Source organism: Lonchura striata, chromosome 2, assembly GCF_050655825.1.
Source record: "Lonchura striata isolate lonStrDom1 chromosome 2, ASM5065582v1, whole genome shotgun sequence".
Lineage (NCBI taxonomy): Eukaryota > Metazoa > Chordata > Aves > Passeriformes > Estrildidae > Lonchura > Lonchura striata.
Window position 1 is genome coordinate 54,723,971 of NC_140704.1, and position 19,749 is coordinate 54,743,719.

The 19,749-nt window shown below is 43.4% G+C and overlaps 1 protein-coding gene and 1 pseudogene across 1 annotated transcript in view; both read left to right on the top strand.

The window, feature by feature from the left end:
• The first annotated feature begins 697 nt into the window (after window positions 1–697).
• On the top strand, window positions 698–3,158 carry LOC146768254 (putative non-functional T cell receptor gamma variable; annotated as a pseudogene).
• Window positions 3,159–5,886: 2,728 nt separating this feature from the next.
• TARP (TCR gamma alternate reading frame protein) overlaps window positions 5,887–19,749 on the top strand; it is a 46,314-nt gene continuing 32,451 nt past the window's right edge. The window contains exons 1-3 of the mRNA XM_085570824.1: window positions 5,887–9,054; window positions 9,269–9,479; window positions 9,604–9,918. Coding sequence (XP_085426950.1) covers window positions 9,437–9,479; window positions 9,604–9,918 — 358 coding nt within the window. The 5' untranslated portion in view covers window positions 5,887–9,054; window positions 9,269–9,436. The remainder of the gene's footprint in view (window positions 9,055–9,268; window positions 9,480–9,603; window positions 9,919–19,749) is intronic.

A 19,749-nucleotide genomic window follows, 5' to 3' on the forward strand; every position in this document is an offset into this window, starting at 1 on the left:
AGATATTCTTTTGAGTTATTTCAGCTCTTTCTGTTTATGGACAAACAACATATAGATAAATCACAGGACCATTGTGTTCCTATCCCAAAGGACCCAGTATTGCCAGTCTCCAGTATGAGGTCTTCAGAGCACACTGAGCACTGGGGCACCAGTTGCATTTCACAGGAGATTGAAATATCAGATTCCTGGTACAACTGTAGGACAACAGTTAATGGATCTGTGTAAAAATGCTTGAAAAAAAATTAAAAGCTGGCTCACATATGTAAAATGACATTACAACAAAAGGAAAAGGGGAATTGGTTTAGTTTTCTTTCCAAGGAGTGACCTTTTGTCTGAAAAATTACTTTGAATTGCACAAAATAATTTCTATATTTTACTTTACCTAATTGTCTTTATTTTAAACTAAGCTATGGGGGCTGTAGAGCATTTGCATTTATTTGCATTGTGATTCTTTCCAGCATTTGGAGAAGTCACTCTGAGGTGTAGCATCTCACCTTACCTGTGACAAGAAACAATCACAAACTCAACAATCCTGCTTTTGAGCTTCCAAATGTCTGCTGTGTATTTTCCTGGTCTTCAGTATCTGATCTGTGTCATGAGCAGTAATTTCATACCACTCCATTTAGCTCCATTATTTGAGTTTTGTTTATGTTTAATTGGTAGCCAACCAGAGGAAAAGTCTATTTCCTTGGTCCAAAAGACCAAGGAAAAGTCCAGGCATTGTTTAGAAGCTTCTAACTAGCCTAAAAGCAGTGGTAAAATTTGCTTCAGACTACAAGATTACTTTGTACATGAGTTAAGGTAATGGGAGGGAGGGGTTTGGGCCATTTGTGTAAAGCTATAATCTCAGTGTTAATTTAGCAGGGTTCAACCAAGCTGCTTTATCTCAGACAACACCTGCCAGGACAACCTCTCCAAAGGCCCAAGTGAGTAATTTCCTTTCCTCAGCTGCTGCACTCTGCCCCTGCTAGGAGTGCTGTAAACTTCCTCCTGAGGGCAGACACAAGAAAAAGCATTCAGGATGCTGCTGCTTCCTCTCCTGGCCCTGGCTGCAGCCTGGTCTCATAGGTTCCCTTTGTCACCATGACACAAGGCAGTGGAAGGAAGCATCCCATGTTATGTGTTTGAATGAATAGCAAGCTAAGAGTATTTGTTCTGTTTTCTCTCTTTCTTTCTAGATGGACAAGCACAAGTGCTTCTGAAGCAGAGAGAAGTATCCATTACCAGAGGGCACAAGACAACTGCATCAATGGACTGTACAGCTGAGGGTATTCCTGACTTCAGCATGCATATATACATTGGTACCAACACAAACTCACCAAAGCTCCAGAATGGATTCTGTATATTGGACTCAGTGCAGTTTCTTATGATGAAAATTCCTATAGCAACAAGTATTCTTCTTCAAAGAAAGGTACAAATGTCTGGACTTTCACAATCAATGACATTAACTCCAATGATGTAGGTACTTACTACTGTGCCTACTGGCATTTCCACAGAACTAAAAGGTGACAGGCAGCTTGTATAGAAAGCTGCCTGTGTCCTGAGTGGCAGCCTTTCTGTCAAACACAGATAATTATAATTGTACTTTCCTACCTCTAAAACACCCCAACATGTTTATGCTGAGTATGTTTACATGAATATCAGACAAAGAGAAAAGTAAAGATGTGCTACAACTTAGGTGGTATACTGCTCTGTGCTGGAGAAAATGAGCACTCTTGTGGGTGATGGCATTGCAGCTAAATTATATAGCAACACAGAGCATCTCTGAACAATACAGGTACTTTCCCAAATACAGTCTGAGAAAGCAAAAATGAAGAAATACTGGGGAGGGAGCATAGGAGAAGGATATTTGCACTTAAGATCTAACCTGAAAGTTTTCAAATACAGGTGATGGTGAAGATACTTATCAGTAGTATCTTCCATCTTAATGGTTATGATAACAATGACTTTTTAGGCAAGGATATTACACTCGGCAACAGCTGCAAAGACTATTCCAAGAAAGAATTGTGAAGACCATTTACAAGGACAAGCTGCAGATTAAACCTGGGAACATATAAAAATGATGGTACAGCACTGATCAGTCAGCTCTGAGGAGAGCTGCAGTGAAATTCATGTGGCAAGGGTATTCAGAACCCCCTATCCATGTAAGTTCTTTTTTTGTTCTTTCATTGTAAATCTATCTGCACTACAGGACCTGACACAAACTCATGTATTTATCACAAGGAGAACAGGAGAACATTAACTTTCTGTATGAGTTGTAACATGAGATTTATTTGTGTACAGTGCTATTGACAAAGGCCTAAAAAATGTCCAGATAATTCTCTCTTTTGGGTCAGAAAATGTGAATTTTTTTCTCAGGGAAGAGCATGATGTATGATGGCTGCTGCCCAAGGGTCCATTTGCTATAAAGTCTTTGCAGGGCACATTTTTAGCCTTTGAAATCAGGGAAAGTACAAGAAAAAGCAAGGGGCAGCAAATAACTGTCTGGTAGGAATGCATGTTTCACTCTGGTTTTGCCACAGCCACTGAGGCTGTCTTGTAATAGATCCACCATCTGTATTTTTCCTATTTGGTGCTACAACTACATTATCAAGGAAGGCAGGCATTGCACAAAGGTCCAACCACCTCACTGCTGGCAAGACACTACTGCCAGAGGAGCTCCTTATTTCATGCAACAGAAATGCAAAGATCTTCAAAAGAAATGTGTCATGGCTAGTCAGTGCAGTCAAATGTCTACACAGCATTTTCTGTATCTGTAATTCTTGATTCACAATGAAATTAACAGTTGCCTGTTTTTTCTAAGATACACAGACAGACAAATAAAATTAAGTATTCCTAGGCCTGCTCCTATGCAGTTGGAGGTGCAAAGCTAACCAAAATCCTTCCCCTGAGGAGAGAAGGAGAGACACAGTCCATCAACCAATCTGAAGCAGACAAAACTTTTTTCTGCCCCTCCACCTCTTGATTTGAAGGACAGGTGTCTGCTAGGGAAGGCAGGAGCCTCCCTTGGAATGGAGAATGGAAACACCCTCCCTCCAAATTATTATAATTTTGGAACTAAGGGGCTCTGAGGCAAAGATACGGGAATAGGAATAAACGGTTTTTTACTAGTATGCATAACAAGGCAAACAAAGCAACAACCGCATCATGGATAACAAACCGAGCCGGGAGCCCGGGGGCCCTTCCCGGCCGCCGGGACGTTCCTGCGGTGCAGTGACAGCCGCGGCCGGCAGGGGGCGCCGTTGGCTCCCGGTGGGCCGGGCGGGCGCGCTGCTCCCGCGGCTGGACGTGGGACAGGCTCGGTTCAGGAACCCCTGGGGAAGTCCATCCCGGTGCCCCGGCAGGAATCTTGGCAGCAGCAAGCGGGGATGACAGCAATGAGCAGAAATCCTGCGGTGGTGGGCGAGAATGTAGCAGGAACGCTGCAGCGGTAGCTGGAAACTGCGGGGTGTCCCGGCAGGACACGGGGCACGGGGCCCAGCAGCAGAAGAAAGGCAGCTCCTGGCTGGGTTATGGCAGTGGCAGAGAGTTCCTTTTCCCAAGCTGCAGGTCCAACCATCCTCCTCCAAAACACAGAGCGAGAGAGAGTTCCCAGCTGCCCCAACCCCTGTCCTTTTACCTGCCTCTATTCTTGCGGTATCCCTGTCCCTCCAAGAGAAACTCCCAAAAAATCCAGAGGCATTCCCCCTCCCCACCTCTCAAACACCCAGCTATCAATGCTTCTTAGCAACTCCATGGGGGAAAAAAAAATCCACAAGTAACAAGGAAAGAAAAGAAAGGAAAACTCAACCCCCAACACTGCCCCAAAGCTCCCCTTTTATACTATAAATTTTTGGCCCTTTCCAATGAGATGGAACAATCACATGCTGTAGATGGGGTTTGATAACTTTGGTCATACATATATTACATGTTCTTCCTCATTTGCATTCCAATGAGCATGAAAGTTAAATATATCAGTTAGAGTTTCACTTACTTTTGGTCAGAATTTATTAACATAAAAGGTAAAATAAAAAGTTTGGTCCCTCTCCAATGTCTGAGGCAGCCTTTGTTGTCTGATCTTTTCCAGAGAGATTCTGTGTGCCTTTTTTTCTCGTCAGACCAGATTTACATCACAGCTCACCTTTCAGGGCGAAGGGAGGGTGAGGACAAGGGGTGGTAGTTAGGCACAGGTGCTTCTCTGTGTCTCACTGAAACAACACAGGGCTGTGAGACCTCCACTTCGCCCCAGGCATTCCTTGGTTGTGAGACCTTGCTCAAGCCAGCTGTAAGGGCAGCACAGAGCCCAGCTCATGTTATCCTCAACCAGCCCCATAAATTCCACGCCTACTTGAAGCAACACTGTACAGTTCTGACCATTTTCCACACTGTTGCAGGCAGATGCCCTCAGGTGGGAAGCAGCCCGACCATCTCCCCATCCTGTCAAGATCCCTCTGAAGGGCTGTGCAGCCCTCTGGGGTATCAGCCACTCATGCTATCACCAGCTTCATGCTATCAGTGACCTGAGGAGGCATCTGCCCCTTCCCCCAGACCATTGATGAACAAGTTAAACAATAATGGACTCCGTATTGTGAACCTTGGCAGACACTACTAGTGACAGACCTAGTTAAGGCTTAGTTGGGGCTGTTCTACCTGGACACAAAAATACTTAGGCGAGAACTTATTGAAGGCTTCCAGTATCTAAAGAGCACTTATGAAAAACAAATCTTTATATAGGTAGATGGTGATAGAAGAAGAGGGGAGAGTTTTAAGCTGATAGAACTTACAGGTAGATGTTAGGGAGAAATTCTTTACTCTGAGAGTCATGAGGCACTAGAACAGACTACCCAGAGAAGATCTAGATGCTCTATCCCTTGTGATGTGCTCAAGGCCAGGTTGGATGGGGCCCTGAGCAACCTCACCTAGAAGGTGACATTCCTGCACATGGGGTGGAGGTGAGAGGGTGATGATCTTTACAGGCCCTCCTAACCCAAAGCATTCTATTATTCAATGATTTTCTGAAGTTCTAAGAAAGGTGGAACATTCTTCTGAGTCAGCTTTGAGGTCTCTGAGGAGAGGACAACATCCTTGGGAAGGGCCAGGCTGAAAAACTTGAGTGTGCTCAGTAGGTAAGTCTGATATAAGTCTAGTAGTAGATAGATGAAGAAGTTTTTTCAGATCGAGTATTTTTTGTCCTTTCTATGCTACTCCTGCCACGGTTTAGCTTGTCAGTAAATTTAACACCCTCTGTGGTAGTGTGTTGAAGAACAACCATTGGATGTGCTGAATGAGTAATTTCCTCCTCCCAGTCATTTGGTGCTGTGTCTACCTGAAGGGCTTTATAACATTTCTGTTCATTTCATTTTCAGGTCTAATCTGCACCGGCAAAATGCTGCTGTTTCCAGTCCTTCTTGCAACTTCGTTTTGGTCCTGTAAGACCTTTTTTCTCTTCTCTCTCCTTCCTGTCTACAGTGAACATATGCCTTGTTGCAAACTCCAGGAGTTTCTCCCCTCATGCAATTCCTCTGCTTTCACTTCCAGGCGTGGACACGCAGTCAGTGCCAGTGCAAACCCCGGAGATGCAGACGCAGATGAAGGGCACTTCTGCCAGAATGTCATGTCAGCTGGAGGGCAACCACATTGTACACTGGTACAGGCAGCTTCCCGGAGAGCCGCCAAAGAGGATCCTGTACGTGTCTGCAGGGACACCTGTTTTTGAGGACAGCAATGATAGAAATAGATTTCAAGTTCAGAATAATCCTGCTCAATCCATGTATAATATAGAGATAAATTCTTTAACCCCAAGCGATTCTGGCATTTATTACTGTGCATACTGGACATACCACAGAATTAGTTTGGCAAAGGTAAGCCTTACAAAAAGACTCTCACTACTCTGAACCGCAAGTTGTGAACTCTGCCAAAAACTCAAATACTTCCTTATTCCACCCCTTTCATGATTTTCTGTAGCAGGAGAGGAAAAACAACATCTTGTGACAAGTGTTAAATATCTGATCTTGACAATCAATATACCATTTCAGTGCTCAGATTTATCTGCAACATCCAGAAAGTGAAACCTTCCTGTCACTTTAAGATAAATATATGAAACATTGCTCCTAAAATGAAGGCTAGATTTTACTGAAAGCACTCACCTGACACTGAACAAAGTCTCTGTGTGTGAGTTATAGATTTCTCTTCTCTGTTAGAATTCTAGCAAGCAGAGCTACATTTCTTCATCCCTCAGTATTTTCTCTTGGAAAAAAAAAAAACAGGAATAGGAAAGACGGGAGGAAGACCAGTTGATCTTGCACATCCTCCTTCATATTTTTATTTTGCCTTCCTTTGCATCTCAGTCACTAAAAAGTCCTACAACAGCACAGAAAACCTAATTTTATTGTCGCAATTCCTCATCTGATATGCCCAAGACATAAATTGAAATCCTCAGCCACGAGCTATGCCGCTGACAAGCAAAGACTCTCAGTGCCTTTGGGTTAAGTGTACTGAGTTTTAGAAATCAGATTCTACAATCAAAGACTGGTTCCAGGAAAGCTGGCGTTTACCTGAAAGCTCAAAAGTGTCAAAACACTGAGATATTATTACACTTTCTGAATTGGAGTGCATGTGTTCAGTATCTTCTAAAAATGAGCACAAATACCTCCACAGTGATGGATTTATAGTTCTACAGGCTCTGAACATTTTTTGCTAAAGTTTCTATGTGATTTGAGTATCTAATATCTTGCTATGGATGTTTCTGTCTTTCTCAACTATTTGAAAAATAGGTTGTAGTACATGTGACCTCTGATATTAACTTCAGTCAGCCTGCCTTTTGTTGTTGCATTGTGGGATATGAGAATTTCTCACAACCAGTCTAGGAAGTTTCAGGAGTGAGTTGGCAGCAACTTCCTGATGTGAGTGATTGGGCAGCCAATAAGGACCTTGTCGTGGATGGAAAGGTAAGGGCAGCCTTGGCTGCAGTGTCTATGAGCCAGTGGTGTTCAGACTCCTGAGAGAAGGCAGCAGGGCAAAAGGCAGGACCTCAGCCCTGGACTTCAGGGGAGCAGACTTTAAAGTTCTTCAGAGATCTGCTTGGAGGCATCACATTGAATAAAACCCTGGAGAGAAGTGTCCAGGAATGCTAGCTGATATCCAAGAATCTTCTCCAAGTTCAAGAAAGGTGCAGTCTGACACCTAGAAAACCAGGTAGAGGCAGCAGGAGTATCCCAAGACTGAGCAAAAAGCTGCTGACTTTAATCAGGCATTAAAATGAAGTATAAAAGAGGTGGAATCAGGGGTAAGTGATCCAGGAGGAGTATGGAAATGCTGTTCAACTGTTCAGGAATGGGCTTAAGAAAGCAATAAACCAGCTAGAATTGAATTTGGCAAATGAGGTAAAGGGGAACAAGAAAGGATTCTACAAACACAGCAGCAGCAAAAGAAACGCTAGGGAAAGCTGCTGGATGGGGCAGGGAAACTGGTGATGTATGACATGAAAAAACCTGAGGTACTCAGTATTTCCTTTGCCTCAGCATTTACCCATAAAATGGTCTTCTGGTATCCCAGTCCCCTGAGACCAGATGGAAAGTTCAGAGCAAGAACGACATAGCCTTTGGTGGAGGAGGATCAGGCTAGTGAGCACTTAAACTGCACACACCTAAGTCCATGGTGCCTGATGGAAAGTACCCACAAGTGCTGAGGTACCTGGCCAATGTCTTTGCAAAGACACTTACTTACCTTTGGAAGGTCACAACAATCGGCACAGGTCCCTGGAGACTAGAAGAAGTCAAATCACTCTTATTTTCAAGAAGTCACTCTTATTTTCAAGGAAGAGGAAAAGGAAGACCTAGGGAACTACAGTCAGGTTAGCCCTCTCTTAGTCTGGGAAGGTAATGGAAATCATCTACTCCTGGAAACCATTTACAGACAGGAAGGTGAAGAAGGTGATCAGGATTAGTCATCAGTGATGTACAAGGAGGAAGTGATTTAGATAACTTTAGATAACAAAACTCTTTGCAGAATAGATTTTGGCCATTTCATCAGTGAAAAAGTCTACCTAGTAATAATTTGAACATGGAAAGGTCTTTTGTAAAACAATATTCCAGCCACTGCATGTGTCTTCTTGGCATAGACACTATCATGTTTGGCCAGTAATTATTCCTACTTGGAGACTTGCTTACTGTACAAAACCTGGACAGTGTCTGCAAATTAGACATTTAATCATATGCGATCCAGTCACTGACATATTCCTTTACTCTTCATTTGGAATCAGGTGCCTGACAGATTTCTGTTTTGTGATCAGAAGAATAGCAATGTACTGCTGCTGTTTCATATATGGTAGCTTTTGGCAACAGAAGCTTGATTTCAGGTCCTCAACATAGGCAATGCAGTTTTCGCTATGATTAGTTATAGTTGCCCATGCAGGATACTACTGGGGTATGTGATCTCTTCCTTGACTCTCCCTCCCTTCATCTCAGGGTGGCCTGATGGAAAATTAACAGGCCTTCCCACATTTATTTACGGGGAAGAGGGGGATTATTTCCATTGCCACCTTTGCCTGACCCTCCTCAGAGCTCTGTGTTCACATGCACCTTTCCAAACCACGTAGGAACATGATTGCCACCAGTGTGCTGCATGTGGTCAGCTGCCAGCAGGAGGGAGAATGAAGCAACTCATCTTCACTGCCATCGACCAACAGCCTGGGCTCACCAGTCACAGGGGAGACCCCAAAGCATCAAACCCACTCATCAAGATGTCTCTGCAGTGGCTGTTGACAACAGCTGTTCTCTTTTATTTTCCAGCCTTTATTCCAAGAAGTGTTTGCATCTCAGCTAAACTATAAAACTGAAATCCTGCAGCTGTGCATTTCCTCCCACACCCTAAACCAAAGCAAAGGCAAGTCCCAACAGTCGAGCTTCTGCAGTCACTGCAGTCACTGCAGGTTGATAGTCTTCAGCTTTGGTGGAGGGCAGTACCAGCACAGGGGCACCCTGGGCACTTCTGCACCTTGCATCTAGGTGACTAGGCTGAAGCAGCAAAGGCACTCCTCTCCTGCTCTGACACTGTGCACCCCTCTGCACCCCTCAGGTAAGGTATGCACTCACTGCCCACCAGGGTAACCTCCAGGCTGAAACCTTCACTCCATCATACATATCTGGACGTGCTCTTGGTGGCAACCTTTTCTCAGTCACTTTGACTGAATTTTATAGGGCCACAATCCTTGTATTTTATCAATATTTCCCATATTTACTTGAAAAGCAGACAGGACTACAGCCTCTTTACTAATTTTAATATTTGGCAGCCCGGAGAGGGTTTTCTGCAAAAACACCCCATCTTCTTGCACACGGAAGGTTCATCATTGAAGACCATTCAAGAGAGCCACTTCCTCCTTCCATACAACACGGTTCCCATTTGGAGTCCCTTTCATCGTCCTTTGAATCTCAATGAGAGCAAAGCCTGACAAGCAAACATGCTGCTGATGGTAGTGCTTGTGGCCACAGCCTCCTGGTCTTGTAAGTACTTCCTTCTTTTCCTGCCTTTTCTCACAGACACCCATGGCTTTGCATCCATAACAGGCATATTTCCAAATCCCTGAATTACAGCTAATTACATAATTTGTCTTTTTCTCTTTCCTAGATGGATTTGCACAGGAAATTCCCATCCAGAGTCCTATATCCATCACCAAGTTCCAAAAAAGTGCACGGATGACATGTGAAATTCAAATATTAGAGACAAATTTTGATGACATCGTCATACACTGGTATAAGCAGAAGGAGGGTGAAGCTCCAGAGAGGCTTCTATTTATTATAAGAGACAAAGTTACCACTGGAAGTGGCTTTCAAGAAAACAGATACATGGTTGAAAGAAGTTCTGTCCAGAAGAGGTGTGTTCTTACAATAAGAGATGTAATTCCAGATGATGCTGCTACTTACTACTGTGCCTACTGGGATCCTCACTGTGATAGAAATGTAAAGATCATCAAGGCAAAAAAAAACCACCCCAACATCTGAACCACAAGTCTGTAACTGTGCCACTCCACCAGTCTTCTTAGTACATCTGAGTGAACTGCTGAAAGGCAGTTCCTGATACCCCAAAAGAGTGGGTAACCCCACATAAATGTCCTTCTCAAAGTCTAGTTTATCATTAGCAGTTCTGTCTTCAACATACATCTGCTATTTTAAGGGCAAAGGAAGTCTTAACACATAAATACTGGACACTTACCTGCTCCTTTGTTGCTTTTATACAGTCATGGCATAATTTTGGTGGTATTTAGGGGAGCAGAGAAGCAGTAATCTTCTAGTCTGGCCACTTTTATCCCATAGGAAGGAGTAGGCAGAAAATAAATACAGTGTGCTGAAGGAAGTACTTTGATGTTGGAAATTATATGCTTTCTACTGCCTAGCACTTTTGAGAAAAGGTTTCACATGTAATATTCCCTGCTGTACATGTGAGCAACTGTAAGCTGTTGGAAAAACTGTAAGCCCTGTCTACCCTAATTCAGTTACCACAAAATTCCACACAGACCAGCTCAAATTAGAGATTTGCAATCTCTTACCTACCAGAGCTGATGATATGCTGCTTATCTTCTTCATCCATTTCATGTAAAAACAAGTAGGATTGTCGTGGTTTAGGAATGGTATTCCCCAATTTAGTGTTCCCACTGAATCACTCCAAACCTTGTGTTGCTCCCTCACTCCCACTTCCCCTTCCCCCTAGCACCTGCAGTGAGCTAGAGAGGAGAACTGAATGCAAGGTTTGACATAAGAACAATTTACAGCAATGCAATCAGAAAAGGAACAGTAACAGCAACAATACTAACAACAGTGTACAAGAAAGGGGCAAATGATTCATGCACAGAAACTCACCACACAGAGCCATGTAAAACATGAACCACTGCCATGCTACCCCAACCAAAAGAGATCCTCTTCCCCTGCCCCCAGCAGAGACACAAGGTGGTGTAGAATACAGGTGCCCCTACTGCTGCTGCAAAAATTAACTCTGTCTTGGCCGAAACCAGGACATTATCCATTCCTGATTCTGTACCATCTACGTCATACTCAGATCTGACACCTTCCAACTATGTATATATACACATCTCTACATAAATAAAAATGCACGAATATGATTTCTATAGTCAATGGCCATCCCTCCAAGCGGTCTGTTGAGTTTGTTTAGTCCATGACTGTGGGTTCTGTCTGTCCTTGGTGTCTTCCAGGGCAGGAGGGCTGGTGTGCTGTTGGGTGGTTGCAAGCTGCATCAGGAGATCTTGACTGGTGTATCTGAGGCAGTCCATGCTCGTTGTCCATGGTAGTTATGGCATACAGTAGCAGTGTCATTCAGCAACCGATACTACACAATTCAACATTACAGACTGTTCTTACAAAAAAATCAAATCCCCTTGAGGAACAAATTGCATTTCCCCATCCCTCTGCATAACCCACCATGTGCACCCAGGTCCTTCACCAAAAACAATCCCATGTATGGCTTTCCCTTTGCTTGAGGCAGGACTAATCCAAACTGTCTACTCTAACCTATATTCCTCATATGCACCATGGAGACTTTATCCCCTTCTCTGATATGTGGAAGCTTTGATATTCCCAGAGGCTGGTGCATGAGAGACAATATGATACACCCACTCAATAATACTGTGTTCTCTGGCCCAGCTGTCTATGAGGCCATTTTTAGCATGAGTCCCATTGTCTGACTCATTTCTTTCTGGGATGCCACATTGCCATAAAACTTGCTTTTCAAGGCCCAAGATGGTGGTCTTGTCAGTGGTGTGAGGCACAGAGTAGGTCTCCAGCCATCCAGTGGTTGCTTGAATGTAGCAATTGCCTTGGTGGGTTTGCAGGAGTGTGATGCAAGCACTTTGCCAGACATCCCCGTATTTATATTTCAACCATGGTTCCCCATACACAGAGGTTTTACCCTGTTGGCCTGCTTGATTGCAGCGCACATTTCCCAGTTGAGGATAATCTGGAAGATAATGTCCATCATTAGGTCCACCCCTCAATCAAGAACACATCTGTTTGTTGCATCTCTTCCCTGATGACCTGAGGTGTCATGGGCTCAGTGAGCCAGAAATAATTCATCATTGCCAGTCAAGATCCATCTCAGACACTTTAATTTTGGCAGCCCATTCCACCTGCTTGTTGTTGTGGCCAACTCTTGGGCACTTGTGCATCTACATGATGTACTTCTCCAACCATCTTCTGTACCTGGCCAGTGATGTCTTGCCACGGTTCAGCAGCCCACATGCATTTACCTCTGCATTGCCAGTTGTTCTTTTTGCATCTCTCCATCCACCTCCACAGAGCATTTTCTATCATCCATGAGTCAGTAAAAGGTAGAGCACAGGTCATTTCTCTCATTCAGTGATATCAAAACCCAGCTAGAAGCTCTGCAAATAGACTTGATCCACCTTGTGCCTCAATAGCTTCTGTGACTCATCAAGTAGGACTCCATATGCCAGCTTTCTATTTTCATTGTATCCCTACAATACAGCAGGAGCCATCACTAAAGAGAAGGTATCACTTTTCATTTTCTGGTAGCTTGATTATATGGTAGAGCCTCTTCTTCCTCTTCTGTTTAAATTTCCTTTGCTGTGTTGCCCCACACAATAATGTCACCAATGTATTGCAAGTATTCTGTAGCCTCATTCTTTTCCAATACAGTCTGGATCAGTCCATGGCAAATAGTGGGACTGTTTCCATGCCTGAGACAGTCCATTCCATGTGTACTGGACACTCCTCCAGATGAAAGCAAACAGCGGCCTTCACTTTGCTGCTAAAGGAATGGAGAAAAACATATTAGCAATGTCCATGGTGGCACCACTTTGCTGCCTTGGACTCCAGTTTTTACTGAAGGTCCAGCATGTCCTTCACAGCATCACTCAGTGGTGGTGTGACTTCATCCTGGCCATGATAGTCCACTGTCAGTCTCCACTCTCCATTGGACTTACACATTGGCCATATGGGGCTATTAAAGTGTGAGTGAGTCTCACTGACCATTCCCTGGCCCTCCAGTTCCTGAATCATCTCATGGATGAGGGTCACGGAGTCCTGGTTGGTGCAGTATTGTTGATGATGCACAGTTGTGGCAGTGATCGGTACCTGTTGTTCTTTGACCTTCATCAGCCCCACAGCAGAATGGTCCTTTGAGAGACCAGGCAAGGTGTTCAGCTGTCTAATTTCCTCTGTCTCCACAGTAGCTATCCCAAAAACCCAACAATGCCCCTTGGGCCCTCAAAATACCTTCGCCCAAGGTAATCTATGCCAAGGACACACGGGGCCTCTGGGGTCTTTTTGCGTTTTGTTCCCAGTCAGGCTCACCTCAGCTTCCAGTACTGGCAGCTGTTGCCATCCCTCTATCACCGCAGTAATAAAGATAGATCTTGATGGCATCAGGGTACATTGTGTGCCAGTGCCAACTAAAGCCTTACTTACACTCTTGCATCAGGCCATCAGATTCATACAGTCCAATAGATCTGATTGTCCCTTTTCTCCACCTGGCTGGAGTCCCCTCTGGAGTTCTGGTAATAGTATTCACTTCTCAGTTCTTGTAAACATGAACTGGAAGTCCCTTCAAGAGGATAAGAAGTAATATCAGCCATCCTACTTTGTCTGAGGATTTGCCCACTGTAAAGTGGAGGGGCATTTATCCTTGAAGAATTTCATGCATAGGTTGTCCTGGGTACAGAGCTAAAAAATAGGAATGGAATTTCTAACACTGTTTAATTCCATACTATTCACATCATGGCTGGAGTTTGGTTGCAGCAGAAAAGGCTGAGCCATCAGAAGCTGGAAGCAGTCAGTCTCACCTAGGCCATGGAAAGAATAAATTGTTCCCTTGAGCACATGGCCATCAGAAACTCAAAAGGGGTAAATGCTGCCACTGCCACAGCTGCTGCTACTGTTGCTGTTCATTCTGCAGCTGCCAAGAACCCCAATGCAAGCTGCAGTGCCCACCAGAACCACTACTGGGATAACTATTGCCCTGGGGAAAGGGACCCCTGCATCGGGAGCACAGCTGCAACTGATGGAGCCAGCACTTTTCAGCAGCATATCTCCTAGCTAGCTTCCCAGATGCTCTATGGTCCAGTGCATGGGAGGAAGGGCCACGTCTCACTTTCTTGTCTCAGGTTATGCAAGGTCTTGGTTGGTCAATAACCTTCTGTATGCATATCACCTTTGTTTTGTGTACTTCAATATAGTTACTGTTCATTTTCCTAATTTAATTCATGTTTTTTTCTCAAGTAAATGGTTCTCAACTCAGAATCTCTGCTTTTAGTCTCTCACTAAGAGGGGGTTGGGGAGGAAAGAGAAGCTTAAATGGGGCTTAATTTTCCAGCTGTGTTTTTAACCAGCACACTCATACACTTGTGCTGCTAGGGCAGAGGTGCTTCTTCATGTCCTGTCTGTAGTCATTCAAGTAAAACCAACTCTAGGTTACCTTGTGGTATGTACTTCTCTCTCGAGAAAGGTGGTGCATGCTCCCAGTAGAAGAGACTGTCGTCCATACTGGCAGAACATCAAACATTTCCTCTCTAACATGCTTGAATCTTTTGAGTCTGTCCAGAGTCTTGAACAATGTTTCCACAGCCAAGGCTTAGGTTGGTAGGGAGGAAAAAAGATGAACACATTGTCAGAGTCGAGTGACCACCTGAGGCAGTGTTTCTTCTTCTTTCATTGACATCAATGAAAAGGATTTCAAAGGGTTAGTGTATGATGATGGCAAGCTCCGTACAAACTTCTGCCACGTACATTGTGTACACTGCACAAGGGAGGGGACTGCTTGTTATTTGAATCCCTAAAGATTACCTTCAGCACAGCTAAATCGCTCAGGTACAGGATACCTTTTCCCATGGTATTCCACCGACTTGGGTACCCTATTGGATCATCTTTGAGAGAATGAAAGAATCCTTTCCCTTCCACTTGACAGGAGTCACCTCCAGAGACTGAAAGTTTCTGTCCTCTTCCCAATCTCCTTGCCAACACTCAGATCCCAGAACAAGGATCTCAGCTGCTTGGCTTCACTTACCATCTACTTTTATGTTTTGGGCCATGATTTCCCAGCATCAGAGCAGGCAGGTCACATAGAGCTCTCCTGACTGCCAGCTGAAGTCCTTTCACATATCTCACAGCTCACCTGGAGTAGGGATTAGGTGTTTATCTCTGGCCTTGTCTCTTCCTCCTGCTGAGGGCTGGTAGTGGTTTTGCATGAGAGGCATCTACAGATGTGATGTAAAAGCTTTTGTGTAACTGACAGTCTACAGAACTACTGGGAAGCTGTACACACTTCTGTGAAAAACACATTTTGGAAAAACTTTCTTTGTCTTCTGGTTGATAAAGAGGTAACACGCCCCAGGCAGCCCTGGCCGCAGGGTGGGCTCCTTTCTCCCCGTGGGGTGCTTGCTGGCTTTTTATCAGCTGCTGGAGCAGGGGAGGGAGTGCTAGGGGTCAGGTGATGGTTGCAATTTCTAACATCTTGCTACTAGCCTGGGGCTGAGCTGAATCTGTTAACTTTCAGGAGCAGTCCAGGCCAAGATGGCTCGTATAAGATTCTACTACTATAACTATTGGGCAGGGGGAAAGAGAAGCTATATACTCCCTCCCTCCTTTTTTAGCATGTTGCTACTGAGTTTTTGACTGACTGATTAAATTTTAGCTCCCTTCTGTCTTAGGTTGGAAATGGGGGGTGTATTCCATTCCTATCTGATGGGGCAGATATCTTCTCTTAATTGGGCAGTTTTCTTTATCTCTTCCACAACCCATCCTCCCTCCAGGGAGACATCTGCTGTTAATGGGCCATTGAGTGCCACAGCATGACTGATAAAATTACATCATCCAATTGTGAGAAGCTCCGCCCAGAGGGAAAAGCCAAGCATTCCTTACTTTTTATAATCAGAGCTCTGGAATACCACAGTCAGGCTTTTCCACTGGATTCCCAGAGGAGCAGCTGTCTTCTGCACTGGATTCCCAGAGGAAGACAAGGCCCATCTACACCACCACTGGATCTTCAAAGGAAGACTACACCCTTCTGCAGGCTCACTGCTTCAACAGAACCACACCTGTCACTGCAGGAGGACTGCAGCCACCATTTCCATTGGACTGCTACCAACACCCTGACCAACAGGGTGTCAGATTGTATTCTGACTCTGTCAGTGTTGTGTTGTATTACTGCATTGTTTTATTTTTATTTTCTTCCATAATAAAGAACTGTTATTCCTGCTCCCATACCTTTGCCTGAGAGCCCCCTTAATTTCAAAATTATAACAATTTGGTGGGAAGGGGTCTACATTTTCAATTTCAGAGGATGTTCCTGCCTTCCTTAGCAGACACCTGTCTTTTCAAATGAAGACACCTTCAAGTCCTAGTTTAGGTGACTATATAAAAACTTGAAGCAAGATATTAAGTTTTTCAGTGCTTTAATCCTCTCTTGAGTAAAAACAAAGAATAAGATGAAAGTATGTAAAAGAGCAATATAAAAGCACTAAAGTTAATGAAGAGGAAGTCAAGTCAGAAATGGAAATGTTATAAATGAAAATTTGTCCAGCCAAATTAAAATGAAAAAAAAAAAATTTAGTTTGCAATCAAAGTCCATCTAGCCAGCCACAAGGAAAGAACAGAGCCAAGTCTGGGGTTGGCGCTGGGTGTGCAACAAAGAAGTCAGCCTCAACAGAGGTTTTCCTCTATGCCCACACATTTCCACCCTGGCACATGTGGTTTTCATAGGGAAAATTCCTCCTGAGGCCAAGATTTCGGCAGTCAGTCTTTCATTCAAAGTCCATAGGTTAATAAGATTTTCTTCTTTTTGGTGATGAAGAACAATTCAATGTCTGGAGTTGGTGAATCCCTTGATGAAATTTATGGGAACGCTGCATTCAGATGTATCTGCCCGAGGATTTCCATTATATCCATCTCAGGTCGTTTACGCGGTGATCAGCGCCTGGGGTCCCCTGTATCTCTCCAGACATGGCCCATCCCCATCATCCTTTTACTTGGAAATCGGATTTCAACATACACCAGGTTTCGCCTGCGAGGGTGGGGGGGACTCCTAATACAAACGTGTATACTCCAACAAATATTCAATATCACATATATCATACTAGAAATGGTGCAAATTATATCTACTACACATAACAGAAGGGATGAGGAGATGCCTTAATCTTGGGGCTGAAATCCTCCTATAAAGCTATAGAGAAAGACTTATTCCCTATAACACATAAAGGTATAGAGAGATTAAAGTGTTCAAACTGTAGATACTAAGCAAAAGCTTCCATACTAAAGTAAGCAGATGTTAAAATAACTATGATCCTATGAGAAGTTTGAACAGAGAAGAGTAGTACTGTGTCCTCAAGAAGAAAAGAAAAAGGTCTCTGTTCCTAAAGATTATTTTAGAGATAGATAGACCTTTAACCTTTAAACAGTTCATCTTTAAAATAATACCCCATAAATTAACATAGCCATAAACACAACTGTGATAAAAGATGAGAGAGAGTTCACAATTACAAATTTCCCCAAGTGGCTGCTATTCATGAGAGCTATGAGAGAACTATTTTTCTTGTAGAGAAGTTTCCATAGCATTAACAAGAGGGACTTCTCTCCCTAAGTAAACTAAAGAAAGACTATTCTAGAGGTGGTAAATTGAAATTTTAAATTTTGTTTCTTTACACTGTCAGCAAGTAAGAAAAGGTTGTGAGGGGAAGTGTTCTGAAGGTTTTGTTCTTATTATTCTTTCTTTTAATTAATGTTAATAAGATTTTCTTTATACCCTTTTAAAGTTTTGAGCCTGCTTTGCTTTTCTCCTAATCCTATCTCACAACAAGAAATGAGTGCATTAGTGATTAGCAAACACTAAACCCATCACACTCCTTAGTGCATTTACCAGAAAATCTCAAAATTTGCAAAATCTAAAATTAACAAACAACTACAGGGCCCTATTCTTCATCCCTCACTAAACAAACTGATTTTGTCTTGGATTTCTTCTTCTATACTAGCATGGGTTGTTCCTCTCATTCAGCTTCAGTGAGTGGTCACAGTGCCATGGTCTGTTTTCCTCCTCTTCCCCCTGAGGGTGCTCTCTGGTACTGAACTGTGTCCAGTCAAGAGTAGGCAGGGCACACGGCAGTAAGTTACACCTCTGCCAGTGTCCCGCAGTGTGACACGCCAGACCTGGATGCCATGTGTGAGTGTCACCTCAGCACTATCCAGAGAAAGTCTGCATGGCAAATAAATAGAGATAAGCATGATTTAGTGACCTGAAAATAAAACAACAAAGAGTAGAGACTGCAAACAGGGTATAGGGTGCGCTAAAAATGCAAGGGTTGGGGTAGGATCAGTGATATATATAGGATAGGTTAGGGGTGGAATCTGAGGGACAGGGTACCAATCACAAACTGGGGTTAGGAATATTAAAATCAATGCAGCAAGTAGCAACCAATAACAACAGGAGGAACAAAGAACTTTCTAGTAATCATTTTACATATGAACTCCAAGGAGACAATGGGGGTGAGTTTTTGCTCACCATAACCAAGAGGATTTCTCCCGCAATCTTAGAGCAAAACCTTCATCTCACTCAACCCCAAAACTCTAAATGTTCAGGGGTGAACTTCCAGAACATTTTAGCAGAGTAATCCTTCAAAAGCTGGCCCATTATCGCCTGCCTTTCATGGCACCCATGACTATCCACTTTCAAGTTACATCTCTGAATAACCTCCCTATATACCTCTGTCCTGACTCTAAACATGGTATGGGCCACACTGAGGAGATCTGGCAGGCTTTGCAACAATAACATGCTTTTTTTAAAACCCAAGGGAAATTCAAAATTCTCAAAAGCTGTTGTAACAGGCCTGAAGCAGGAAAAGGGGGTGAAAATCTTGGGAAAATCGTCCTCTCCTGTTCCTTCCAAAAATTGGCTATTATTGCTGGCCGGGGGTCTATGTACAAATCAAAAACGGGACAGGACTTCTGGGGAACGCATCTCAAGCTGTTTATTTTCCAGCATCACTCTCATTACATGGTTATGACAATGGGAAGATACTGACAGCTCACATCCCCAGCAGCAAAGAACTTAATGTTACAACTTACTTTTAAAGGTTTTTGACCAATCACACAAAGTAAAAGCATATTGGCAGTAGTTCTGTCAATATGCTATCCAACCAATATAAACACATGCTCCTTTGGTTAAAAAAATGCTTGCTTATTTTGAATACAATATCTGCTTGGAAGCTTTAAGATACAATGCACAGAGCTCCATTATTAAGCTTAGAACTTCACAATATCTTGCTGGATATACTTTTCTGTAGCTTAGGGACTTATTCTAGGCAAGCATTAATACACAGACCATTGTTCTAGTTGTCCTTACTTTTCTACTTCTTATATAATTTTTCTACTGACAAATCTTATGGCTACTGCTTAGCTCTACTCCCAGTTCTGCTGTCTCTGAGGCCTGCCTTTTGCAGCTTTCCAAAAACCCTCTGATTTTAAGGATTCCCACAGCTATGATTATTAATAGACCCCCAAAGGCTGTGCCCAAGGTAAGGGTAGGAGAGCAACACTGAATACACATCCCAAATGTCCCTCATTGACTTTGATGTTGTCATGTCATTAGCTAATATCCCCCAGTACATCAACAAAGCAACCCTGATCCTTTTCCCTGCTCCGAAAAAGAGCTATGCAAGGAGCACACAAACGAATATATGCATTATTAGGTACTACAACCATGTGAACAGATCAAGCAAAATTATAACCAGTGGCTCCATGCTTCATATAATAAATGCCT